The sequence below is a fragment of the Musa acuminata genome, chromosome BXJ2-4 (genome assembly GCF_036884655.1).
Source record: "Musa acuminata AAA Group cultivar baxijiao chromosome BXJ2-4, Cavendish_Baxijiao_AAA, whole genome shotgun sequence".
In the NCBI taxonomy this organism is placed as follows: domain Eukaryota; kingdom Viridiplantae; phylum Streptophyta; class Magnoliopsida; order Zingiberales; family Musaceae; genus Musa; species Musa acuminata.
Window position 1 is genome coordinate 10,635,952 of NC_088341.1, and position 20,648 is coordinate 10,656,599.

The 20,648-nt window shown below is 42.7% G+C and overlaps 7 protein-coding genes across 9 annotated transcripts; 3 read left to right on the forward strand and 4 right to left on the reverse strand.

The window, feature by feature from the left end:
• Positions 1-715: 715 nt before the first annotated feature.
• LOC103981390 (oleosin 18 kDa-like) lies at positions 716-1,411 on the reverse strand. The gene has a single exon (XM_009398111.3). The coding sequence runs from the start codon at positions 1,393-1,395 to the stop codon at positions 967-969; it is 429 nt and encodes a 142-aa protein (XP_009396386.2). The 5' UTR covers positions 1,396-1,411; the 3' UTR covers positions 716-966.
• A 2,960-nt stretch (positions 1,412-4,371) lies between these two features.
• On the forward strand, positions 4,372-5,739 carry LOC103981392 (uncharacterized). Its single transcript, XM_009398114.3, has 3 exons — positions 4,372-4,993; positions 5,066-5,251; positions 5,332-5,739. Exons 1-3 carry the CDS (start codon positions 4,496-4,498, stop codon positions 5,629-5,631), a joined length of 984 nt encoding a protein of 327 aa, XP_009396389.2. The 5' UTR covers positions 4,372-4,495; the 3' UTR covers positions 5,632-5,739.
• Positions 5,713-7,613, reverse strand: LOC103981391 (uncharacterized). Of its 2 annotated transcripts, none has more exons than XM_009398113.3 (6): positions 7,206-7,613; positions 7,047-7,105; positions 6,885-6,946; positions 6,318-6,791; positions 6,039-6,243; positions 5,713-5,948 (listed from the first exon to the last, which is right to left on the reverse strand). In XM_009398113.3, exons 1-6 carry the CDS (start codon positions 7,351-7,353, stop codon positions 5,799-5,801), a joined length of 1,098 nt encoding a protein of 365 aa, XP_009396388.2. In that variant the 5' UTR covers positions 7,354-7,613; the 3' UTR covers positions 5,713-5,798. The 2 variants fall into 2 exon arrangements, with proteins under 2 accessions (XP_009396388.2, XP_009396387.2); XM_009398112.3 differs by having other exon boundaries at positions 5,713-5,966.
• Positions 7,614-7,773: 160 nt separating this feature from the next.
• On the reverse strand, positions 7,774-13,760 carry LOC135609976 (E3 ubiquitin-protein ligase BIG BROTHER-like). Of its 2 annotated transcripts, none has more exons than XM_065103845.1 (8): positions 13,523-13,760; positions 12,691-12,848; positions 11,935-12,169; positions 11,274-11,308; positions 10,472-10,516; positions 8,648-8,775; positions 8,206-8,314; positions 7,774-8,117 (listed from the first exon to the last, which is right to left on the reverse strand). In XM_065103845.1, the coding sequence occupies exons 2-8, from the start codon at positions 12,829-12,831 to the stop codon at positions 8,064-8,066; spliced, it is 747 nt and encodes a 248-aa protein (XP_064959917.1). In that variant the 5' UTR covers positions 12,832-12,848; positions 13,523-13,760; the 3' UTR covers positions 7,774-8,063. The 2 variants fall into 2 exon arrangements, with proteins under 2 accessions (XP_064959917.1, XP_064959915.1); XM_065103843.1 differs by lacking the exon at positions 13,523-13,760 and adding an exon at positions 13,336-13,489.
• Positions 13,761-14,869: 1,109 nt separating this feature from the next.
• On the forward strand, positions 14,870-15,548 carry LOC103981394 (cysteine proteinase inhibitor 1). The gene has a single exon (XM_009398116.3). It carries the CDS (start codon positions 15,014-15,016, stop codon positions 15,380-15,382), a length of 369 nt encoding a protein of 122 aa, XP_009396391.2. The 5' UTR covers positions 14,870-15,013; the 3' UTR covers positions 15,383-15,548.
• Positions 15,549-16,792: 1,244 nt separating this feature from the next.
• LOC103981396 (cysteine proteinase inhibitor 1) lies at positions 16,793-18,127 on the forward strand. Its single transcript, XM_009398117.3, has 2 exons — positions 16,793-17,353; positions 17,621-18,127. Exons 1-2 carry the CDS (start codon positions 16,994-16,996, stop codon positions 17,906-17,908), a joined length of 648 nt encoding a protein of 215 aa, XP_009396392.2. The 5' UTR covers positions 16,793-16,993; the 3' UTR covers positions 17,909-18,127.
• LOC103981711 (putative pentatricopeptide repeat-containing protein At3g01580) lies at positions 17,995-20,280 on the reverse strand. Its single transcript, XM_009398453.3, is given in 1 exon segment — positions 17,995-20,280. A coding segment is annotated over 1 exon segment (2,247 nt). The 5' UTR covers positions 20,242-20,280.
• Positions 20,281-20,648: the final 368 nt, after the last annotated feature.

Genomic DNA, 20,648 nt, shown 5'->3' on the forward strand with positions numbered 1-20,648 from the left:
GTGTCTTCTTTGTGATGTGACTTAAATTGAGGAAGTACTGAAAGCAAAATTAGAAACCTCTGTGTAGGATAAAGTTTGAAGTGCAAGTCCTGAAAGTTCTAATGGTACTTGAGCAAATCTCATGGTTTCCAGTGTATCCAACTTAAATTTCCATCTAGTAAAGCATCATCATGTTGAATTTAAGTCAACTGAGCACAGGTTTTTTTTTCTTGATTTGAAGTCATTAGCATAAGTCACAAATTTAGAGTTCACTCAAACCAATACAACACTAGCTTTGTAAAAGGAGAACACAGAGTTAATTGTGAGGTTTATGGCATTTGCAACTGATGAAAGGACTCTTAGAAGATGTCCATCAATGGACAAAAATAATATAACTCTAATTATTCTGTCTTCTTTATATGCTAATTAATATGGTTAATTAGGCAATAACTATGGTTTTTATTTTTCACTTAATTGTAAGAGTAAACATATGTCAGGATTACAAAAAACCAATAAAATCACCTCCAAATTTGCCATAGGTCCAACAAATTGAACTGTCTTTTATTTTCCTCCATCAATCCCAACCACTTTACTTTAATGAATCATTACAGTATATATATATATATATATATATATATATAGTGTGTGTGTGTTTTCATGGTTTCTATTACCTATTTTGTCGTCAAAAAAGAACAGTGTCATGTATTAGATGTTTCAAATAAGTAAATGTCTCGACGGTCATTCATAATTTGTCATCCACCAATGAACATAACATTCGTTCATTAAGTAGTGTTCCGTGAAATCATATCCCAAGAGAAATAAAACCAGAAAGAAAAAACACTTCCATATTTAAGACGAGATTGGAAACACGTAGTGGCAACAACAGCGTAGAAAACAATCATGAGAGCGTTAGAGACAGAACTCTACGAAGCTATGTACGTCGTAACACAGGAGACGAACGACTACACGTGAACAGACATCGTCGCTTCATGCTCTCTTCGTCTCCTCCGCCCGGCTTCTTGCGGCCTGCGCCGCCTCGCCCACCCTCCGCTTCGCATTCTCCATCTGCTCCGGCGCCTTCTGCACCATCCCTCTCGCTTGCTTCAGCAGGTACCAGATCGACGACAACCCGGTCAACCCCAACGCGCCCGACGTCAGCACCCCCGCCACCGTCAGCGCCACCAGGAGCGCCGCCGGCACCAGCACCGGGCTGAACAGCAGCAACAGCGGCGTCAGCAGGGCGAGCCCGATCACCGAGCCGAGGAGCGTGAGCCCGGCGAGGGCGAGGAGGCCACCACCGAGGGGAAGCAGTGTGGCCACCGCGAGGGCTTGGGAGGCCGAGGGCTCCTTCTCCGGGAGGAGGTCCCTCGTGGCTTCGATCGTGTGGCGCTCGCGCGCGCGGTCACGGTCGCCCATCGTTTGTGCAGGTGACGACGATAGATGGAGGTGGAGCGAGCACGTACGTCGGGTAAGGGGAAGCTCATAAAGGAGGAGAAGGGGTTGACACGTGTGGATAGGCTGACGCGTGGGGGGCAGAAGTGAGGACGTGAGGGCTTGCATGGGTTACAGTTTGACGCACACGTCTGTTGACATGCACAGAAATCAAATGCACTATTCAACAGCTTCGATCGATTTCAAGCATCGAAGAAATAATTGTTTTGATGATTAATTACGGAACGAAATCATGCGACCCACCCATTGATGAATCAAAGCTTTCAACAAGAATGCAGCTCTGATGATTTAGTTTGATGATGTGGGTGGCTGTCTCAGTGCAGACCACACCAATCTGGTTAGTCTGATCCGTGCTAGCAATTCATCCTGCCCAATCTCTTCATCTCCTCTTTCTCGTATTATCTAAAACCATTATGTTTAGCTTTCTATAATAAACAAACAAGAGAATATATATTTTTTTACATATGATTACTGACAGTATGTGTATGTGTATATATATATACAGAGGGAGTCAGCATAGCTTGGTTCAGTCCCGGGTACGCAAGATCATCCACGTCGGTACTCGGATGGCGAGGACTGTCGTCTGGTGCGGTCGAGCTTGGGCTCTGGCTTCAAAGTCTAGAAACTCCCCTTGGCTGACCGCGTGCCTCTCTATCACCAGTCCCTATACAGGTCGGGGTCGGAAAGGGGACTCCCTGATTTCGACCCCTCCAAAGATTTGGTTAGAATCGGGTGAAAAATAAGCCAAAGACCGCTTGTTGCCGGTCCGACGATGAGTTTTTATCCCTTCACCAAGGGACCAGCTGTACCTATCGTATTTATGATCGTCATCCCTTCGGACAGCGATCTTCCTCTTGGGGCGGATGTTGGGCGTCTTCGGCGTTGTGCAGTGGTAATGTATTCGGTGTCGTCCTGACCTTTACGGGACGACACTATCTTTGCAGGACGGTGCTGTACTAGGTTGGTGCCGACCTGATCTTTGCGGGACGACGCTGTACTCGATGGACGCTAATCCGGTCTTTGCTGTACTCGATCGGTATCGTCCAAATCTTTACGGGACGACGCTGTACTTAGTTGGCACCGTCTGACTTTTGCGGAACGATGTTGACTAAGGGGTTTGGTCTAGTATGTTGATCTTTACGTTGATGTGATTGTAAATAGTGATCGGAGGATAGGTTACCAAAATATGCCCTATCAGTTTAGATATTAAGGTGTAGAGATCCAAAATATGGAGGACAGAGAGAGGTTTGGATCTTAATTGTTAACTGTCTTAGCACTTGTGCACGCCATTATTATAGTGTAGTGTAAAGCATGTTAAAGCAAAGCGTGCACCCCTTGACATCATTCATTTTCGACTTTTTGCCACAGGATGTCTATGCTTTTTCCTCATGGATGCTAATGTGTCGCAAGAATTAGATCCACCTTTACGAGAGGAATACAAATGAACTGTGCCTTCTTTTAAGGTAGAAAGGCAAGTGATTCACAAATCAATGCACCAAATTGAGAGGCTCCTCGTGGATGCATTGTAAGGGTGAGGTAATTAAGGAGGCAAACTGACTTGTCTTTTCAGATTTGGGATAGCTTTTTTTTACTGTAATTTGCTTAAAGACTTGGAGGGCAAAAAAAAAATTTTGAAGACTTCAAATTGTGCTAATAAAGAGCACAATTTGAAGTCAGTCTTTCGTATGCGTCCCCAGAAATTTTTTGTTACATTCTTAGATAATTTCATTTTATTTTTGTTACATTCTTTCATATGCGTTCCCAAAAATCTTTAGGAAAATGATCAATTGATCCGAATTTATATACATAAAATTGTCTGAGATACTGATGTAAAAAACATTAAACTCCTAATATATTACATGCATAAGAATCAAGATCAAAAAAAAAATTTCGATCTGATATTTTTGACACTCAAATTAAAAGAAATCCTTCTGTTAAATATAAGCTTTTATATTTGATAGTAAAAAATATGAAAAAAAATATACTATTGTATTTCTCTTCATAAATAGCAAAGAGGAAAATCATGAATAAGGAAGGAAGTTTATTTTTTTTTTATCATAAATGATAAAAAAAAACTTAAATTTATCCTCTCTAGTTAGATAGCATATAATAATGATATATCGAATGAGTAGGCCATCAGTATATCCCTTATCGTTAATCTATCAACTCAAAAATTATTGATTTAATTATTTTATAAAATCGATGAGTTTTGTTTTCAATCTTCAACGTACTGTTGAAATTTGAGATCGGAATTGTTCTTAAAAGAGAAAAGATATATGTATGTTTGATCTCTCTGTAGTTCTCAAGGAACAGAGATGGATGACCAATTTGGGTGCATGGAAAGACGCGTCTCCATCCCCTAACGCGATCCCAATTGGTCACATCTCCCTCGGACACAGAGTTCCCAATCAAAGCACAATGGATGAGACTGCAGCCCATCTCCCATGGAACAGTAGTGTCTTTTCCAGTCAGACTGACTACCTTCTCCCACTGCAAGTGTTTGTTTGTGCGAGGAAGACAAGCCCTAAGATTCAGCAACAGATGCTACTGTATCCTTCGACAAGGCTGCCAACTCCGGCAACGCTGGCTTTAACCCCACATGTCCGTAAAAGGAGTTATCATTCACGCCATGTTCGTCTGCCTCCTCCTCCATACTTGATCTTCAAGTCATCACATACGCACACACTCTCTCTCTCCTTCCTCCCTTTAATACCTATGGCGTGCTCTTTAAACAATGATCTCTGCCCATAATGACTCGTAGTGAAACCTAAACAACTAGAAAAGGATCATAAAAGGGATGTCGACACATTCTTCAAGTCCTTCAAAGAAGAGAATGATCGCATTCTGAGAGACTGTGCATTCGTTTGCGGTCAACACATGGTTAGCGTAGGGGTACACGACACTTACATGAGGTGAATGATGACTACTTATGTTGCCGGTCCCAACTAATGCACCCTTACCCTTCTTCACCTATCGAACTGCATGCCTTCCCGCCAATAAAGCCACCTCTCCACTGCACGCATCGGCATACGCATCCCATCCCACCGTTCTGCCTCCACCAGAAATGGCAAACCAGCACGTAGGAGAGGAGCAGGAAGCTCTTTTCCACTCCTCCCCATGCGCCCTTTACTACGTGCAGAGCCCTTCCGCTGCCTCCCACACCAACAGCCACCCGGCATCCGAGTCGGCCCTCCTCTCCCCCTTCACCCAGGAGAGCTTCCCCAACAACAGGAACCGCGACGAGGTGTCCCGCTTCACCCTCTCCCGCTACTCCTCCTCCCGCGGCTCCAACAACTCCTTCCTCCAGGAGAAGAAGGCCGGCTACGAGAGCCGCGTGAAGAAGGGGGAGCGTCAGCGCCTTCGCATCGTCGGCGTGAATGACGGTGAGGAGGACGGGGAGGGCACGCGAAGCGGCATGTGGAGGTTTGTTTCGCTCGACCCATCCTCCTCCTGCTGCTGTGTCGCGTTCCAGGTGACATGGAGGCTCATGTTCAGTGTGGGTTTCGCCTTTCTCGTGTTCTTCTTGGCCACGAAACCCCCACAACCCAACGTTTCTTTCAAGGTATTCGATCTATACACCCATGATGCAGCGCGGATCAGTCTGGGTTTACATGGATCGTCTTCTTGCCTTCAGATAACATCAGTCGAACAATTCAGCCTCAGAGAAGGCCTGGACAACACAGGTGTCGTGACCAAGATCTTGACCTGCAACTGCTCCATGGAGATGGCGGTGGACAACTACTCGAAGGTCTTCGGCTTGCACGTCCGCCCCTCCGCCATGGAGATGGCCTTCGAGCACATGAAGTTTGCAAGCTCACTGGTAAGTTTGCCGCCTGCCATGCATCCAAGGAGCCACGGGTTCTGACCTCTCTTCTTCCCTTCTCGCTGTCCACACTGCAGAGCGATGGATCATACATCGATACCGACTCTTCATCGGCACTGACTCTATACTTGGGCACCAAGAACAAGCCGATGTACGGGGCCGGGCGAAGCATGCAAGACATGCTCGAGTCAGGGCGAGGCCTGACACTGGTCGTTCGGGTCAGATCAAGATCGAGCTACCGGGTCATCGGAAACTTGGTTCGATCGAGTTATCGTCACGACGCGGAGTGTCAACTGGTCCTACGCGGCGCGTATGATGAGGGGGGTCACACCGTAATCTACAACAGCACCTGTTTCATCTCCACTGCTCATGCGTGATGATGATGATGATGATGATGAGATCATTTTTTGTGTGAAACGTTACGAATATATGTTTGTTCAGATGCAATACGCCTACTATAATTGCAAACATGTTTTATTCTCCCACACCTATATAATTAAATGAACAGAAAATAAGGCCAAAATTGTATAATGGCCTTAAGGATCTAATTCACCAAACAAGTGCAAGGCTTTAAGAACCAGAATAGGTCAGTTGAGCTCCCTTTGTCTGTGTCAGCAGCAACAGATAAACTGCTGCAGTGTTCATCAGTTACTGGTAATAATGCCTTCTTCTCCTCTCTGTTCTGCTCCGCCTCCTGAAACATCGCCCTCACCTAATCAAGCATTTTTTAGATGGAAGGAACGCGATCTAATAGATACTCGACGGAGAGGTTGTGATCGCATACCAGAGTTGCTGATTTAGAAGGTTTGCTGAGAGGAGATCTGCCATTGGCAGTGGCCTTTGGGTTCCTTGTACCGCGACTTGACGGGGAAGGGAACCGCTGCGGCGTGGGAGGAGACGCTCTTACTCCCTTCACCGCTATCGGTTTCTCGATCTCAATCCTCACTGCCATTTTGCTGCTTTTCTTTGTTGATGATGAGTCATCTTTCCTGCAGACAATTTTACGAGCTCAATTCTTTCTGAATCCGTGGAAAACCAAGTGCAGATACTTATGTACGATTACTTTGGGGTCAGTGGCATTCTATCCTCTGCTTCTGAGTTGTGAACGATGTTGGCGACCTTCTTCTTGACTTGCTTCTTGGAATCTTCTTCAGCTGGAGGAGTCCTCCCGCGTCCGACCGCTATCTTCTTGAGCTCGTGGCAGAACTCGGAGATCTGGCTCAAGATGTCCTTCCCGGAGAACAGATTCCTGGCGGACAGTGTGCTCCTCAGCCGCGGCTGGGCCTTCCTCTGCTCCTTTACCTGGCTTTCCTCCTCAGCCTTCTGCTGGGCGCTCGACTTGATCATCTCTTTCACAGTGTTCCGCGCCTTGGGAGCACCAAATGGGCGGCTGGGACGTGGCGGCGTCGAACGATTCGGGTTTTGGTTCTCAAGATCTTCCCTGATTTGTTTCGTCGCGGCAGATTTGGTCTTGAGGGGAGAGGCTTGGAGGAGCGTGGCCGCGATCCCTGCTCTTCTCTTCAGGTTGTTCTCGTTTCTGAAACAGAAAGGGACGGAGGAGAGGGAGCCGGCGTCACTCCAACAGCATCTAAAGGAACCAGAAACAAAGAATCCACAGCCAATTCATTACCCGTGAACGCTGTTCCTCTCGCCGAGAGGCAGTCTCTCCGAGCTCGACCGCATCAATTTCGCCTAGTTTCGTTCCAATCAACCAAGCAAATTTCAAGGAACAATCAGATCAGAGCTTCCAAAGAAAAAGGAAGAAAGAAGAATAGGAGGCTATGATTCGGACCTTGGGGCTCGGCGCTGCCGCAAGCTTGAAATCTTTGGCGGTCTTCGGATGCTTACAGTCTGGAAAGGAGGGAAGAAGGAAAGAAAGAAAGAAAGAGAGAGTTCAAGAATCGCAGGTTATTGAGCGAGCGACGGAGAGGCGATGGAGCAGGGGGCGTACCGTGTCGGCAGAACCAGGCGTCGTCGTCGACAGGGAATGCGTCGGGGCCGGTGAGATCGAGCCATTTGGGGGCGTTGATGTTCTCGTAGGCCTCATCGCGCACGTACCTTGACTCGATATTCTTCCAGTCGATGTCGGCGGGCTCCATCCCTCGCCGTTCCACGGGAGGAACGAATGGGGAAAGAGAAGCAGAGACTGGAAAGGGAAGCCACAGAACTCGAGACACCAGAGAGGGAGAGCGGGGTTGGTTGAGGAGGGGGTTTTGGTTGCGTCGGCAACCAAATCGATTCCACGGAACGTTACGCCCCGTGTTAATTTTTCGACCGTTGAGGCATGGGTCCCGCCCTAGGTTTTATTGTGTTAATTATTTAGCGGAGCATCTGGAATCCTCTCTTCACCTCCCTTCATTGTTGATATAACTTGCATCACATGTAAGATGTAATTGTTGGAAACTAGAAAATTAGGACCTTCATGGTGAAGAACAAGAATGCAGATGAAACTTCCAGAGTTTGATTTGATTGCATAATAAGGTAAAGTGGTCAAAATTATTAACCTGCATCACCCAAACTCAAACACAATGAGCTTTTACTTTGGAGAATAAGAAGGCAAATAATTCATCATTCATTCATACGACAATCACCTAATCCTGACCAAATGATTGTAACAATTTTTACCTGTTCGGAATCTACAACTGTGTTTGTGCTTCCTACTGTGCATCACAAATACTAAGTACAACTGTGGAATCAATCAAGTTTGCTGTCTGATATTTCTGACACTGAAATGGAAAAATAAGGAAAACAAAGCAGCTTCCGGAGTAATTGGCTAAACACATCTTGAACGTTATATGCTAATCAGAAATCACTGGAGCTTTGGTTCCTCACATCGTACCTCGGCAAGGCAAATTGGGCATACCTACAAATTAAACAAAGAACTACTCAGCAATAGTGCAGAAAAAATTTCAACAATACCTTCATTGAATGATAAGAGTAGTTTCGGCTACCTTCTTGATACCAAGCCATCTTGTGACACAGGTGGAATGGTAGACATGCTTGCATGGAAGAATTATTTGTCGATCCCCTCTCTTATATTCCTTCTGGCAAATGACACACCTGGAACCAGAAAAATTGTAATTTTAACAGGACGAAACCAAGATAGCAAAAATGTTTCAATTTTCAATCATTGTATGGCACACATATATTGTGTATATACGTCCACGAGACTGGTATAAGTTCAAGTCATTGATGTGTTGACTGACAGAAGCCAAATGGCCAATGAACATTTTATACAAATTGTCGGAATCTCTGTATTGTTCAGAAATTGCATACTCTAAACTGATAGAGCCCAACAGCATTATTTCGATGATGATCATGATGCTATTTATGCTGTGAAGGAAAGCAATATATATGCTTGATAGTCTGAGGCCCATGAGGATGAGGGTTTACCTCTCACGTTGTGATTTCTTTCTAGAAAAGAAGCTACACTTGTACTTTGTGACAGGAAGTGAAGCAATACATTCTTGAGTAAGACCACGACTTTGTGTTCCAACTGTCTCACCCAACTCCAGTAATTCCTGTATGTAAAAGTAGAAGTCAATTTCAAATTTATATCCGTGGGTGACAAAAATGATTATGGAGTATTAGTTGGTGGTTTAAGGATTCATCAGTTAAGTACCACACATTTATATAGACCATATTGATAGTGTCAACATACCATGCAGGTCCAGTCCAAGCATGGAATTCCATATCGACCAGTATTTGAAAATTGGAACCTCAGTGGTCAATGCATTGCAAGAGTATATTTTGAATTTTTTGTTAGTCATTTTGAAAGGCTATATATATAACATTTTTTTCTGCTGAAATCTGATAAATTCATTTCTTCAGAGTCAAGTGACATTAGTTGAGCTAAATATTCATTTAGTCTTAAGATAAAATTCACTTGTGTCATGCTTTCCTTTTTTTTTTGTCAACTTATGTTCCTCAATAGTGAGTAACAACTGATTGATCTAATGTGGTAACATACTTTATGACTCTCTATTTTCTGCTGATTTTTCCATCTATTATGTTTCTGTTTGTTACCAACAATTCTCTTTCAATTAAAAAGTGCATTGTATAAAGAAATGAAATTTACATCTTTTGTTTTATTTTCATGGAGTGCACAAAAGATGGTTCTGAAATTGTCTTCACAATTCTGACTCTTTAGTTTCAAGTTTTTTCTTACTGGTTTGTGCCTAAAAGTTACTATATTGTGGAGTCATTTCAGCATACTACTATTGTTGAAAATTCCCTTGGAAAATGGTTGACAAACATTTTCTTTTGTTATTCTGCTTCTATCTTAAGTTGCCTATGCTTTATCATCAACTCTTCATGTCATACAAGAAACAGTTTCCTTGCAAAATAAAGAAGAAAATTATGAATTTGTTAATTTTCCCAATTTTACTTCACCCATCTATGTTCCAAATAGCACACCTTAGACCATCCGCAAGATGTTCATTTTAGAAGTATCTGATTTCAAAAAGATCACTTTCTCATGATAAAACACAACTTTTCCTACAAATAAATTGTGTTGATGTAATTGCAACATGGCACCAACAGTAGGCAGCAAGTAACAGCAATGACATGGAGTGCTTTGTGGGAAATAAGCTGTAACAAAAATATTTTCATTATACAAAATTAACCAATTTGCTCCATATAAATTTATGAAATAATAAAATTTGCCATCAATTTATGTATTAAATATTTGCTATTGCTAGTGGACCGCGCTGATGATATTTCCCATCCAGGTTTCTTTGTTCCACACAACCAACTTTTACCAGAGTCTAGACAAAATTAAAATCTTCTCCATCCTTCAAAAAGAGTTTACCTAACTAAACCTTATAAAATCTCTAATGATGTGATTGCTATCAATAGAACTTCTCACATACACAGATACTTTATGTTTTCTATCATTAGTACATTCAATGATTCCAATTAGTTGCAAAACTGCCGGACTATAAGATGTATGGTGTTGGGTGGAAGCTGGCTAATCCCAATATCCTATAAAAGCACAGTCCCTTCTAGTGTTTGTTATGAAAACAGAGCAATAAATGCCCCAGGGAAATTTTAAATAATAATATCAGATGACATATCTGAATGAGCTTGTTATTATTTCACTGAATCCAGAATCAAGTATTGAACCAGTCAAATTGAGCATGAATGTCAAGAACCTAGTTAACATCCTAACATGGTACATCAAATCTATGTGAAATGGTCCGAGGATAAATAACAGACCTCGTACGTCATGTTATCAGGATCAACATTGTCTTGCCAAATGACCTGTAACCATGTAAAAGGAAGAATTAGCAATCTGAGATACACAATTGAAGCTAATAAGTGAAATTTTATTTCTTGCATAGGCGACTCGGAAATCATATTTATTCTTACTTATCAGTCATATTAGAATTTCTCAAGTGTCTAATTCAGTTTATATTTAACATTGAATTTTCATATATTTTTATTCTCATATTATATGATATTTATTGATGAAACAAAGAAATTTCTACAATATTCTTTTTTTTTTGTCACTCTAATCTCTCTTCCAAATTTTAATATATCTTCCAGTTCCCCTCTTCATCTATACTTTTTGTTTGATGAATATAATGAATCTAGACATATTAAAGGAGCTTCCAAAGTAATTCATCAAACCAAGTAGGAATTTCCTGCAACTAAGTACTTAGATGACTATCAAAAGACTAAAATGAACTTCTCAATTTTATTACCAAAGGTCAAAGTACATGCAACTATCAGGTTAATGATCAACAATCTGAACAGAATCGTGTCCCTTGACTGAATAAGAAATCCAATATGGAAAACCAAGCATGAAATGTTGCTAAAGCACCACCACAAGCATAGAAATAGAATAGGACATCTTTTTATTGGGAGATTAACACTTTGTTTTAATTTAAACTGCTTGTATGTCACATCAAAAAATCCTGGAATCTGTTTATGATGTAAAAGAATGTGCACACACGGCTATAGGAACAAAGAATTGGTTGCAAGTTTTAATCACAATACACATGGAAGAACTTCACACCTGAGAACCACTGGCATTCTGTTGCAGTTGAATGCCTGCATGAATATAAATAAAATTAATTTGTTGACATCATAAACCAGAAACTGATAAAGTTAATTAGACAAATGACTCGAAAGTGATAATTGTATTATCTAACATACAAAGATCGTCGATTGACTACTATGAAAATAATGTATACTATCTTTAACAAAAGTTTCAGAATTCGCTTTGATTGGACTAATGGTTCTCTAGTTTCCTTTCGTATAACTTGAAATTATCAAAATTATAATCATACATAAGGAAGAAAGTTTGCCGAAGATTTACATACAATTGTTGGATAGTTGTCTATGCACTTAAATTTCCCAGATAAGAACATCAATGGAATGTACATGTAACAGAGAGTGATGCCTGATTGAGGTAATTTAATCTCCATTATCACACCTCAACAAACAAACTATTATACCACTAAATCACAAAGCAGAAGATTTTTTCTTTGAAATAGAGGAACCTATCCTGAACAAACAAATTATCAAGCAGTTAATCCAGAGGCATTAAACAAACAAATATATAGATATCTTTCAAACCAAGTGATTGTATATCATCCATGATTGGTGTTTCAACAAATTTTCCAGTAGAACACTAGATACATATGGGAAACATGATGAACTGAAAAGTTACTTACATTCCTCAGTTCTAGGAGTTCTATTTGCATGAGCAAATTCATTGCTTTGCTGGGTCTGCTGTGGCAAGCCTAAGTTGTTCAAAGCTGCAGGGTTGTCCCATGCTCTCCTTCCTCCATCCAATCTTTGTGTATAATCATAGATATCAAAAGTGTGACCAAAATCATAATATGAATTATTAGAAGATCCAGAGAATCCATATTTGTATGGGTGCATCGTTGACCAGTATGTGTTTCCCTGCGATATTAATCACACATATATTTACTCAAAATGACTTAAGGATGAATATATATTATGATGCAGAGTTAAATTCTTCTTGGACACTAGCAAACATAAGTTACTAAAAACATGCATAGAAAGGCGATAATATAGTAGTAGTCTTGTGTTTTCACTAGAAACCAATACTTACTGATTTGTTCTGAAAAAAAAATAAAGAAAAAGTTCTCATCTTGCTTAGAAATCAAGTGTAAAACGACATTGCCTTGAAGGATGCAAATAGGAAAAGCACAAGTTTCTTATATTTTGTTAGGTACACTTGGGTAGAAGTCACATAAAATGCTTACTAGTGAATCTGAAAAATCAGCAGAAATAGCTTGCTGCTTGGGATTAAGGAACTTGATCGTTACTTAATCAAACCGATCGACTGATCATGATATCGGCAATATTAAAATGTCCATATTTTAAACAGTTAGCAGAAGCATGAGTAATATTCATGTTACAAGATACTGGAAATAAATACACAACATTGTTCAAGCTACCTGGTCATGAATAGCTTCTGCAAGGACGGCATCAGCCTGAGCATAAGTGAGGCCTTCAAACAAATCCATCAAGCTTTCCGTAACAGTGTAAGGAAATCCAGTATTTATATAATGAACCTCCATCTGTCTGTTACCATCCATTTCTGTTAGAGCAAATCCTGCCAAGCGACAATCATCAAATTTTAACCACAAAGATCTGAAAACAAAAAGAACTACACAAAACAGGAACTAACATAAAAAAAGAATTGCTAAAGAAAGAAAATACAATTAACACGAACTGCAGATATGAAAAAATAGCTAATGAAAAGAAATGCAATCAAGGCCAACTGCTTATTTAAAGAGTATAATCAGGAAATAATAAAGTGTTCCTTTCTCGACAGGATTCAGAGTCGATCCAATTTGCCAGAAGATCGGGTAAAGGGCAAATCGTAACAGCGCCTGCAAACCCAAGTTGCCCAACCTTGTCGCCTAATTCGTCAACGTGGCAAGTCATACTCCAACCAAGATTGAGATGGATTTTACATTTCAAAGATGTGCTTAGATTAAAAAGAAGAAAAAATTGGAATTGAGGTGAATTCGTTCGGTCAAATTGCTGAAATATGACGACTTTCCTCCGAGAGGCCCATTGTCAAGCTAAAATCTAACCTGTTGAAGTTGGTACCAACAATGAATCACCCACATGTGGCATCAAACTATAAGCATCATCCCTTGTCAGAGATCAAGAAAAGCATGGATAAGCACACGATCTAGTGGGTATCAGAGTATCACGACATGATCTTTAAGAAAAGCACAAAGATCGCCGGAGTCCTGAACGGGAAGCGAGCATCCGCACCTCATTCGAACGCGATCGAGCAGGTTGCTTCGGCCTCCAGCGGAGGTCGAGGAACCGATCAACGCCGGCGAGAGGATCGCAGGTCGTGTGGCTGAAGCAACAATGGCGGTCGACTTAGAGGAAGATATGTTGTTGCGGGTGGGGGACGAGAAAGAGAGAGCGAGGGGGTTGGCCGGTCGTTGCGTGTTCGTTCACCCTCTTTATACACTCCCATCTCTCACTTCCCCTCTCCTCCTCGCTGCTTTTGTTTTCTTCCAACAAGCTTTCTTCATATCCATATCATTGTTGACGCTTTTACATATACACCCTTACAAAATTAATAAATACCATAAATGTCCCTATAAATTTTTATATTCATTAAAAAAATCATACCAATCACTACTAAAATTATCAAAACTATTATAAATTATCATTTTTTTGTCATTAAATTACACAGAAAGCGTCGTCCCCAATTTGGTGGTTGTATCACTTACAACCATAATAACCAAACTTAATTGGCAGCATTCAACGACTATGAGGAGAAAACATTGGTTTACCGGCACCTAAATTGATCCACACCCAAATCGATGATGTGAGTCATCCAGGGATGGGACCCACGCACGCTGGAGTCGCTGCCCGGCCTTGGGACTCTTTTCCCTTGTTTTCGCCGAAAGGAGAGAACAGTGGTGGTGGTGGGTGGGGGCACGCATTCATCTCCCTTTGGCCGAGCGTGAAAGAGAGCATTGAATCAGGAGACATAGTAACGTGACGTGATGCTCTTTTACCAGTAACTTTATGTTCTCTGTGGGTCAGATCGATTGCTTGCTTGCTGTCGCCGATCCGCCGAAACCACGTTAAACGCAATGCCAAAGAGAAGGTGACAGTTTAATTAGTTGGATAACCATTGAGATCAATAGCTTTGCTTCACGTACGAGAGAGTGTGTGGTTGAGTGCCGGTCGCCAAATCTTGCCCACCTCGCACCCGTAAAGTAAGCTTTAATTCCGGTCACGACTCCATTATATCTGTCGTTAAGAGAAAGCTACAGTAGCTCGCAGAGGAGTACCGTTGTTGGTGGTGTGCTGGAGAAGCGGGGCAGCCTCCTCAACAAGCAAAGCAGCTTTCTTGGGTGGAGTGACAAAGAGAGAGAAGGGGAATCCAATGGTTGCTGAAAGGATGCTGAGCTTAAAGTGTGTACACAAGTGATTAGTACGAGTCTTCCACCTACAAGCCTTTCGCTTGAGATTTAGGTGGTAGAATGATGATGTCTTGTGACCGGCATCCTCATTCAATCATGCATGGGGGATTCTGGGATAAGATTGTACATGTCCAGCAAATATTAATAATGGATCATTGGAATGAATGCTTGGCTTCGATGCTTCCCAGCTCAGAATGGGCTCCTCCACCGCACCAAAACAGTGCATGCTTTAGGCATGGCTACCTAACCCTCTCGGCGTGCCTCATCGCCTATACAAACCAAACCAGATCACCACCCCACCGCAACGCGTACAACCATGAGACCCCTTGTACCTCTTCTCTTTCTCCTCCTCGCCGCCGTCGTCTCTACCTCTCACGCTCTCGCTTCCGCCCCGTCTTCCCGGAAGGCTCTCGGTGGCTGGACCCCCATCAAGAACACCGACGACCCCCACGTCCGCGAGATCGCCGAGTTCGCCGTCGCCGAGCACAACAAGCAGGCGAATGCCAGTCTCGCCTTGAGCAAGGTGGTGAAGGGCGAGACGCAGGTGGTGGCCGGGACGAACTACCGCCTGGTGCTGCAGGTGAAAGATGCAAGCGGCGCGCGGGTGAAGTACCAGGCGGTGGTGTGGGAGAAGCCATGGGAGAACTTCCGCCAGCTCACCTCCTTCAAGCTGGTCAAGAGCTAATTACTACGTGCAGCAGGGTTTGTGTTCGTCATGGAAGCTTGCATTGTGTACCTTAACTGCGTCTTCTTCTCACTATTACAACGATAGTCTTATGCTTAAACGAGTCTTTTCGTGGGACCAATATTGAATCTGAGAAGAACTGTTCATGGTTGTGGTCTGTGAGAAAGGATAAGGTCACGAGGGATGAGTTGTAGTCCTCTTCTGCGTGATGGAGATCCGTGACAGAGCATGGCCAGCTCTCTGCAGAAAGCATATGTTCCATCATATGCAGATGATGCTGGGATTCATATGCCCCTGCTTGCGGCTGGGCCCTGTGAGCTGGAACAAAGGGATGCCCACCGTCTGCCTCTGCTCTACTTTGTTGCTAGAAGCTACCAGCTTTATCCAGTAACACTGATTTTTTGGATAATAGTCTAAGCTAAAAATATGTTAGGGCAATACTAAGGTAGGGTTAGTATAAATTACATATTTCTCTGTTTTATATATATATATATATATATATATATATATATATATATATATATATATATATATATATATATATATATATATATATATATATATATATATATATATATATATATATATATATATATATATATAGTTAGTTAGTTAGTTATACCTTAATACCATGATTTTTATAGGTTTGATTAAACTTTTTTGAAGTAAATTCATCATCCTTATTAATCAAAAATCATTTTTTTTATTCATTAAAACCAACTAAAATAATTTTTTTTGTCAATTATTATGATGTAAGAAAATTTTTTATCATAAAATTTTATCATTAAAAATTATTTTCATCAAATCTATGTAATAAAGGATGTCTAAAATTATAACAAATTTATTATTTATATATTTAATTTTTTATTTTCAATTTAGATGATCTTTTTATTTGTCCAATGTTTTTCTTTTTCTATCAATCATCAGAAAGAATATGATTAATTTGAAGGTGTTAGCTACTCTAATTGGTAAAGATTTTGAAAGGTTATCGTAAAATCTTTTAAAAGAAAAAATCATGATCACTTTTGATTGTTCATCTCCTATTATCTTTTTATAGTGTAGTGTATCTTCCTTACATTTGAAACTCATCATATCCCAGTATATCTCCTTTGATTATTGTCCTAATTAGCAATATTAAGAATCAAGCCCACTGTTAGGACTAAACTCATCGTATCGGAAAATTACTTTAAAATGTTAAGGATTTGCATTGGTTAAGAACGAAGGATATTTTTAAACATAAATAATATTATTTTGATTTTGATGAATTCATGCAGTAGAATAGTCTTTAGAGTAGTGTAAATATAAATTATCATTTTTTTATGTGACTTAACATTGGGGCGATTCAATCCATTGATAAATGGTGCCCCATTTGCCGGAAATGGAGCTCACTCTCGAGACTCACACGCATCGGTCAAACCGTGGGCGACACGTCACACGTAGATATATTAGAATAACCGCGAAGTCTCTGTCGGCATTTAGCGGCCGCATTTGGATTCGAACTCGGCCGCGTACGAGCGCCAATGAAGTTGGTTCACGTGCGTGCGGCGTTGCTGCTTTAAATGCGCCCACAAATGCCCACGTCTCCGCGCACAGTTACATCCATCGATCGCCATGAGATCCCTTCTTCCTCATCTTCTCTGTTCCCTTCTGGCCTCCACCGTCTTCGCCACCTCCTACGTTCTGGATCCCCCTCGTAAGGGGCTCGACGGCGGATGGGCGGCGATCGAGGACCTCAAGGACCCCCACGTCCGCGAGATCGCCGAGTTCGCCGTCTCCGAGAACAACAAGCTGGAGAAGACCAACCTCACGCTGAGGAAGGTGGAGGGGGGCGAGACCCAGGTGGTGGCCGGGACGAACTACCGGCTCGTGTTGGAGGTGAGAGATGGTAGCGGCGCGTCGGCGAGGTACGAGGCGGTGGTTTGGGAGAAACCATGGGAGAGCTTCAAGCAGCTCGCGTCCTTCCACAAACTGGTGAGCAGCAGATCTGTGCATGAAGCTTTTTGCATCGTTATTTCCTTTATGTCACTGATAGCTTCGAGTCAACAGACAAGGAGAAGTGCACCAATCTGATCTCACATCCCATGCAGTCAAAAGTCAACACTCCTGAGACAAAAACTCGACTCATCTCTGATTCCTTATATGATTTCATCTATCCCAATTTCTTAGTCGACCTCTCTCTGCCTAATATGTGACGTTTGTCTTCTCATCCTCACTCCCCCTTTGTCTCTTCTCACAAAGGTGATCGTCGGCGGCTGGACCCCGATCAAGAACATCAGCGACCCCGACGTCGGTGAGATTGCAGAGTTCGCCGTCGCCGAGCACAACCATGAGGCCGGGTCCAATCTTACTCTGTGCAAGGTGGTTAAAGGCGAGACCCAGGTGGTGGCGGGGATCAACTACAAGCTGGTGATCGAGGCCAAAGACGGCGGTGTCGGCGTGGTGTCAGAGTACGAGGCGGTGGTTTGGGAGAAGACATGGGAGCACTTCAGGAGGCTCACGTCCTTCAAGCTGCTTGAGGCCCACTAAGTTCACATGAGAAGGTTGCGTCATGTCGTCGCGCGCTTATGCTGCTAATGCGACTAATAAGATCGATTAGTCTCAGAAAAGAAACACTAGCTGTAGTTGGGAGCTTTTCCTCGATGCCTTTGAGCATCTTCCTGAAGGGGGTTTTCCAGCATATTGGCAATGGCTCTTCGACTTATATCCTCTCGACGTTTTGCAATGTTGAGACGCTTAATGATCTTATTGTGGATTCTGCTTGGAATGTGTCTTTCAGGAAAATAACCTTCCTCCCTCGTCTTCACTGTCAATTCTCTCAATAATCTGCAGATCCTCTCCTATCCTTGATGGAGCCCCTCACCAGCTAAGAAAGCGTGAACCTCATTATTCACCTCAACTGAACTATATGCTGGTGTTTTCCTTAACCCTCTGTCCATCATCAGTTTCTTAACCCCCACCATTTGATCCCACTTCCCATCAAAAGCATAGATATTCGAGAGAAGGTTATAGTATCCAGCATGCTCGGCCTCTTGTTTTAGTAGGATCCGTGCTGCCATCTCTCCCATGTCGATGTCGTGGTGGATTGCACAACCAGCAAGCAATGCACACCAAACGTGAGGGTCAACAGGGCCTGGCATGCGTTCAATGAGCCTGAAGGCTTCTTCCAACTCTCCAGTTCGCCCGAGGAGATCAACCATGATACCGCAATGCTCTGAAGTAGGTGTGACCCCGTAAACACGGCTCATGCTATCAAATATCCTTCTCCCTTGCTCAACCAAACCAGCATGGCTGCAGGCAGACAATAACGTCATGAATGTGACAGCACTGGGTGTAATCGATGACTGAATCATACGCTCAAACGTCGCAATTGCCTTCGTTCCAAGACCGTGCATTCCATATGCAGCTATCATAGAACTCCAGAGCACCGCATCCTTCTCACTCACTGTTTCGAACACTTGGACAGCATTACCCAAACTGCCAGACTTGGAGTACAAATCTACGAGCGCTGCACCAACGAAGACCTTATTGTCGAAACCACTTTTGATCAAGTAGCAATGGAGACAAACAGCTTGGCGTAGAACTCCCAACAGCGAACTTGCTGTCAGGACCTTCACCATCGTGACGGCATCAGGATTAGGTCCATCCGATAACATGTCCTGGAACACTTTCAGTGCCTCATTGGCCATACCATTTTGGGCATAGCCACCTATGACAGCAGCCCACGAGACCACATCTTTCTTCGGCATTCCATAGAAGATATCTATTGCTTCGGTATAACATGAACACTTCATGTACATGTCAACAAGAGCAGTGGAAACAACCAGCTCTGAGTCGTATCCTCTTTGAGTTGCATACTCATGAACCTTTCTTCCTTCACCAAGATCGAGAGCCAGCGTGCACGCTCGTAGCACGCTAACCAAAGTGATGGAATTGGGTTCTACTCCTACCTCGATCATCCTCTTGTAAACATCCAGAGCTTCCACGGCATTCCCGTTTTGAGAATAACATGAAATCATACAACTCCATGTGATGACATCTCTCTCGGGCATCATGTCGAACAGCTTCCTCGTCATTCTAATCTCGCCCAACTTTGCGTACATGTTCAAGACGGAATTCGCCAGCGACAAGGCATATTGGAAGCCCATTCGAACCAAAAACCCATGGCAAGATTTCCCAGACCGAAGATCCCCCGATTGCCCGATTGCAGAAACCACGCTGATCAGGGTGACAGGAACAGGAGCCACACCTTCTCCCACCAGCATCCTGGAAAAGAACGATACAGCCTCTTCAGCGTTGCCATTCTGCTGATATCCGGTGATCACTGAAGTCCGAAGCACGACGTCCGGATCAGGAAACCCGTCTAACACTGCGACAGCGTCGCCCATCTCCCCACACTTGGAATACATCTCCACAAGAGATGAACCGACGAACAAATCAGAGCAGGCCTGTTGCATCTTGACCACGAGGCCATGGATGGCTTGGCCATGCCGGAGTGCTGAAAGTCCGGCGCACGCTCTGAGCACAATAGACAACGTGAAGTTGTCGGGGCGGTCAGACAAGGACGTCACCGCGGTCATGCGGCGGAAGAGGTGGAGCGTCTGTGGCAACTGACGAGCACCGAGGTGGGCTCGCAGCACGGCGTTGTATAGGAAAGTGTTTGGGTGAGGGATTTCGTCGAAAATCTTGCGTGCGTCTTGGACGTGACGGAGTTTCGAGTACGCAGAGGCGAGACGGGTGGCGAAGAAGCAGTCTGCGGCGGCGAGAAGACCGGAGCGCAGGAGGAGGGAGTGGAGCTGAGCTATGGAGTTGGCCTCGTTGCAGGATGCAAATAGGTTGGACAGGCTTTCCCTGCTTCTCATGTCTCTTCTACCGAAGCAGCCTTCACGAGTTACCCCTCGCTCTCTCTCTCTCTCTCTCTCTCTCTCTCTCTCTATATATATATATATATATATATATATATATATATATTCAAAGGAGATAAAACTTCGATTAACTCAGAATCTGGTACAACATACGCCTTATTATTCAGTAAAGACTTAGAATTAGATTTAACCTGATAGAATAATTAATTTATCAATTTTATGGAGACTGAATTAATATGTTTAAAATTAAATTTTAAATAATAAATCTATCAGACATAAATAAAATTTTATTTTTATTTCCTTATGATGTGGGATTAAATTGAAGTGTTATATTTTGAAAAAGCATATAATAATGTTAGTACTAAGCCAAGGTGGTTATTAAGAATTAATTCAACATTAATAGC